General features: G+C 46.0%; 1 protein-coding gene across 1 annotated transcript in view; it reads left to right on the forward strand.

Moving 5' to 3' along the window:
* Positions 1 to 742: 742 nt before the first annotated feature.
* The window catches only part of CRYBG1 (crystallin beta-gamma domain containing 1), a 185,798-nt gene continuing 180,681 nt past the window's right edge, over positions 743 to 5,859 (forward strand). The window contains exon 1 of the mRNA XM_081828731.1: positions 743 to 930. Coding sequence (XP_081684857.1) covers positions 758 to 930 — 173 coding nt within the window. The 5' untranslated portion in view covers positions 743 to 757. The remainder of the gene's footprint in view (positions 931 to 5,859) is intronic.

Here is a 5,859-nt window from a genome sequence, read left to right on the forward strand (position 1 = left end):
GCCTAATTCTCTTCTGTTTTTTACCCTTATGCACTTTATGAGATGCAAATACAAATTAATTATTTAGACTCTTGAAGGGAGAGGAGAGGAGTTGGCACGCGTGTTTACAAAAAGGAACGGAAGCCACCCAGCGTGTGACATTGCCCAAGCCACCCAAAGGTCAGAGTGGAATAATCCTAATTGCCGGGTGGCCCCGCCACGGGATGCGCCTCTCCCATCCTTCTTCAGGTGGGGCTCCTGGGTAAATCACTCATTCTGCCAGCCTGACACAGGCCAACAAGTGGCCAACAACTCCGCAGGCGACGGACGGCACCTTCACCTGAGGCGCTGTCGAAATCTGACCCAGCTCTGGCTCCCAGCCCAGAGGCGGTGGTGCGGCGTCAGGAGACGCAGTTCCGAGGGCGTCCAGAAGGCGTCGCTGCCCCGCGGCCGCCGCACGTACCCAGACCCGGGACGGGGGGCGTGTCGGTTCTACCTGCGGCGCCGGGCGCGCGCGCCGCACCTGGGCTCGCACCTGGTGCCACCCTCGCCGCGTGGAGGCGCTGCGCCGCGGCCAGGCAGTCGCCTGCGCCCAGAGGGCTCGGGCGGCTGTGCTGCTCGCGCTCCGGCTCTGTCCTCGTCCTCTAACCCTCTGCAGTGCCCCGCACCGGCGACGAGGGGGCGGGGTCCGACGGCGCGCTGGGAAAGGCGGGCGAGCTGGCGCCCAGGTATGTTCTTCCACAAGGGCCGGGCGGCGGCGGAGGAGGCGGACAAGAAGATGCCACTGTCGCCGCCACCTCAGGGCCACCACGCGGAGTCCAGTCCATCCAGGACCCCCAAGAAACACACCCCTTTCCATATCTGGCGCTCCAAGAAGAAGCAGCAGCCTCTGCCGTCTGACTGTGGGGTGTTCGTTCCGCACCCGCCCCCGGCGCCCCTCTGCGAGGCCAGGTAAGCTCCTCGCCCGAGCCCTCGAGTCTCCCCTTCCCTCCCGTCATCTACCCCCAGCTCTGCTGACCCCGAATTCTCACCGCACTCGGAGGAGGGAAAGGGCCCAGGGTGCGTTTCCCCCTCTCAGGAGTGTTAACAGGGTCCAGAGGGGCACAGGCTTGGCCTCTGCGGGTTCCTCGTGGCCTCGGGTTCCTTGTGGCTTCTGGCTCAGGCCAAGCACCAGCGAGAGGAACGTGTGCCCACCCATGTGGCTTTTACTTTGACTGGCAAAGACTTTAGGCAAGAGTTCTATCTACACTAACCTGCTAAGGAGAGCAGGAGGGTAGTGAAGGATTATTGCTATAATGAATGATAGGAGCTCTACCTTGGAATTATACAGTACTTTGGACAATGGTGCCTTTATTGTGAAGATCTCCACTCTTACAGATCTCCACTGACCTCACAGGATCCGCAAGGAGGAGGAAGTGGCAGGGATGGTTACCCACATTTTACGGGTGGAGAACCTGAAACCAAAAGGTGAATGGCTTGTCCCCGTTGGAACCAGTGTCAGAACTAAGCTAGTGTAGGCAGCCCCTAGTTATTAAAAATGTAATTGCCGTTGTGCTTTTTAAATTTTTATCAAAACTTTGTATTATTCAATTATACTAGCTGAACAGATACATTCATTGAACAATAATCAATTTGAAGTACCAATCTATTTATGTGGTTTGGAAGTATAAAATATTTTTAATGAAGAGCAGTTGGCAATATCCAGTAATTCCTGCTGTACATATTTTTAAAATACACCCTTATGAACTACGAGGCTCAGAATAAAATAGTGCAAAATTTGCATTTTAGATATATTTTCCTTTTATTTCTACAAGAGTCTTAATTCTGCAATATATTTTCATTCACTTAGTAAAATTTTATTGGGCATCTTCACTAAGTGCTGGGATATAAAAAACAATGAACATGGCCCCTGTAATCAAAGAATTCTTAGTTTCCCGTGGAGACCAATAAGTAAAGAGTGGGATGAATCCTACAATAGATGTTAGCACAGAGGTGGGGATCCAGGAAGCCTTCCTGGAGGAGGAAGGCTGAAGTAGTTTAGTCAGAAAAGGGGTGCAGCAATGACTTCCAGGTTGAGATTGCACTATGAGCATCACCAACACTGGGAAGAGCATGGCACTTCCTGAGAAACACAAGTGGTTCAGGATGGTCCGAGTATGTTTGAGGGAATGGAAGAGGAGTGCTACGAAAGAAGGCATTTTTTTTCTCATATTTTTATCATCCATGGTAATAATTGGTTGTAATAGAACATACTTTTATCTATTCAAAGACTTAACTTGCTTAATCACCAATTGAAATTTCCTTTTTTAAAAAGATTTATCCATTTTATTATTTATTTTCCATTTATTTTAGAGAGAGAGAGGGAGAGAGCATGCGTGGGGGAAGGGGTAGAGGGAGAGGGAGAGAAGCAGACTCCCCACTGAGTGTGGAACCCACCCTCACGGGGCTCCATTCCCACCACCCCGAGACGTATTGACACTTAACTGACTGAGCCACCCAGGTGTCCCCAATTGAAATTTCTTTAAAAAAATGTTACTTAATAATGATGTACCCTTCATTGAAGTATTTTTCCTATTACTTCTGTAAATATTTTAAACACTTCCTTGATGGTTTTTTTTATCTGACATACCCCCATCACTTCCTGTCTATCAAAATGTAATCATACACAGTTATAGACAATGTATTCAAATCCAAGTACATTTTAGACTGAAACTTAAAATAGGAGCTTTTGCTTCTCTCCTCAAGTATCTTGTATTTTTGTTCAGTCTTGAAGCATTCTATTCTTTCCTTTGGAACTGTGATGAACTTTGTACTAACAAATGTTCTGAAAACTAAGCACACTGGTCTGTCTTTGGGATGTTTTCCTAGTTAGATCATCTTCCTAAATATTTTGTTTACTTCTGAGACAGTGTACCTGTTTCTAGTCTAAAGAGCGTGGCTAAAGCACACTTAGGTTTCTGGCCCATCTTGACCAGTGTGGCTCTCTTGAACCGTCTGACTGAGTCCATTCACATCTGTTCAGGACTTGAGGTGGTGGAAGGAGGCAAGATGTGCCGCGCTCGCTGTTGGTCTTTGTCTCTGTGTGAGGAGCGGACCCGTCGGGTGGCCACATGTTTTTGCTGGGCATATACCATTAATATTATGGGCTTTTAGAGCAAACAAAAAATGAATTTATTATCCTGGCTGTGTGACCTTGGGCAAGTTACTTCACCTTTCTTAGTCTCCGTTTCTTCATTTCAAAAATGGGAAAAACAGTAATATTGACTCTGTAGAGCTGTTGTGAGTATCAAATGATAGTTTATGCTTTAAATGTAAAACTTTTATCAGACTTATGGGCACAAAGTAGAAACTCGGTAAATGTAAAATCATCGTCCTTATCATCATTATCATTGTAAATGCCAAGATCTAATGGAAGAAATAGAAAGAAATAGGGTTGGATGGTGGGGAAAAATGCTTCTCTTCCTGCAAGAGCTTACCACTTCAGTGATGGTTTAAAGTTTACTGAGGTCAGATTTCTGTATTCTGCAAATATTTGCAGCTTTCAGTGTAGATGTTCTAAAAATCAATAAGGGTCATTTTCTTTCTTTATGTAAAATAATTTGAACACTGGCTGCCTCTCTTCCTAAAATTCACCCTTACGATTTTTTTCAGCTTGGTCTTGGTAAACGTGTTAATATGTTATTTTTCATAGAAAGAGAGCTGTTGCCCTCCTCGGCAGCCCGTCTCCTGTGTAGTCCATTAATCTTTAGCCATCAGGGGGCCCAGGGGAGAGGACACAGTTTGGGCATTGGGAGCTGTGGCCTGACTTGCGTTAGTAGCCAATAGTGGTACTCATTTATGATGTTTTGAATTATACTCCATTTTTAATTTTTTTATTTTTATTTTTTTAAAGACTTTATTTATTTATTTGACAGAAAGAGACACAGCGAGAGAGGGGACACAAGCAGGGGCAGAGGGAGAGGGAGAAGCAGGCTTCCCGCCAAGCAGGGAGCCTGATGTGGGGTTCGATCCCAGGACCCTGGGATCATGACCTGAGCCAAAGGCAGATGCTTAACCGACTGAGCCACCTAGGCGCCCCATACCCCATTTTTTAAACAGTTTATTCAGAGGGGGGATTCTCTACCTGGGTTTAAATCCCTGTTCATCTACTTACCGCAACAGCCATGTCATCCCGGGCAAGTTATTAACCTTTTTGTGCTCCAGTTTTCTCATCCATAAAAGGGGCATAATAAGAGTTGTTATAAAAAACAAGTTAACGCACGTCAAATGCTCAGAACAGTGACTGGCATATTGTCAGCGCTAGTAAGGGGGAGGTTGTTTCCCTTTTTTCTCACTAGTATCTTGCCTACACCTCCTTTTTAGTAGTAATTTTATGTGTTTATTTTCTGCTATATGATGGAAATGGTGCTTCCTTTTATATATTCCCTTACGGAGCTCTTAGCTAAAGGTCAGTGCAGTGAAGTGAAAATGATTACCCTCAAACTAAACTGAATCCCAAACCTAGAAAGCAAGCGTTAATGTTCTCTGCCAGAGAGCCAAACCCAAGTGGTGGGGAGCCTTGTAATCCTCGGAAAATCTGCAGACCTCATTTCCTTTGGAGGAAAAATGCAGCCAGTGCTGGAGGGCAGAGCATCTTCACTGGGTGGGCAGAGACCTACCTTCAAGTCAGGGTTTGCAGGCTCAAGTTTCTGCCCTGTACACAGTCCTGTTTTTCTGTACTGCAATGGACCTTACCCTTCTCTCAAGGGAAAACAACTTACTCCCTGTGTATATCACTAGAATGTTGTGAGGATAAACTTTTTCCTTCAGAAAAAGAACAGTTGTTTAAAATGTTATTTGAAAGCGTTCTGGATCTGTAGAGTGTTAGTCTTTATGACTTAAAATTGATTCTAGTTTTCAGTCTTGTGTGGCTGGTTTAGTGTTTAGGACTCTGAACAGGTTGAATTATTTTCTAACATAAAGGACATAGCTAGATAAGTCTAGTTTGGTTTTATCTAATGTTACATCTAAGCCGGTTAACACTGGGTTATTTTTCTTACTTATCTTTCGTCAAAAGCAAGAGTTTGAAATTTTAGGTTTTATTTCACCACTGATAAACCGGGAATTTAAACTTGAGCTCTGTCATTTACTAGCTGTGAGCTTCTTGGGAAGTTACTTCAGTTTAATGATCTGACACCCACCTCTAAGCATTGTTTTTGAGACTTATTTATTTAAAACAACTAGCATCGTGCCTGGAAGAGAACAGATGCCCAATAAGTAGGAGCTCTGACATCAGGCTGCAGTGAAAAAGGCACAGACGGTGGTGTTGGACACACTCAGTTTCAAATCTGCCTCCACCATTTTTTTTTTCTTTCTTTTTTTTTTTTTTTAAAGATTTTACTTATTTGACAGAGAGAGACCCACAGCGAGAGAGGGAACACAAGCAGGGGAGTGGGAGAGGGAGAAGCAGGCTTCCCGCGGAGCAGAGAGCCCGATGTGGGGCTCGATCCCAGGACCCCGAGATCATGACCTGAGCCGAAGGCAGATGCTCAACGACTGAGCCACCCAGGCGCCCCCTGCCTCCACCATTTGATCCAAGTTTCCTTAAGCCTCGACTTCCTCCCCCTCTAGAAGGGAGACGCAGCCACTCCCCTCACGGGGCTCTAGGAGGATTAGATATCACACCCAAAACACTAGGTGCCAAGCCTCGCCCAAAGCCGGTGCTGGAGAGAGGAAAGGTGAGGGAGGCAGGAGGGACAGGGACCGTGACACCTGTGGTTCTTATCTTCGTAGCAGTGGTGGCAGCTTGAATAGATACGCTTTTACACTGTAAGTGAAGTCAAGCAACTTCAGGAGCCCAGAAGTTGTAACCAGGCCTGTCGAGCCCTGAAATATCTTTGA

The sequence above is a fragment of the Leptonychotes weddellii genome, chromosome 8 (genome assembly GCF_054177405.1).
Source record: "Leptonychotes weddellii isolate Sample4059 chromosome 8, ASM5417740v2, whole genome shotgun sequence".
NCBI classification, from domain to species: domain Eukaryota; kingdom Metazoa; phylum Chordata; class Mammalia; order Carnivora; family Phocidae; genus Leptonychotes; species Leptonychotes weddellii.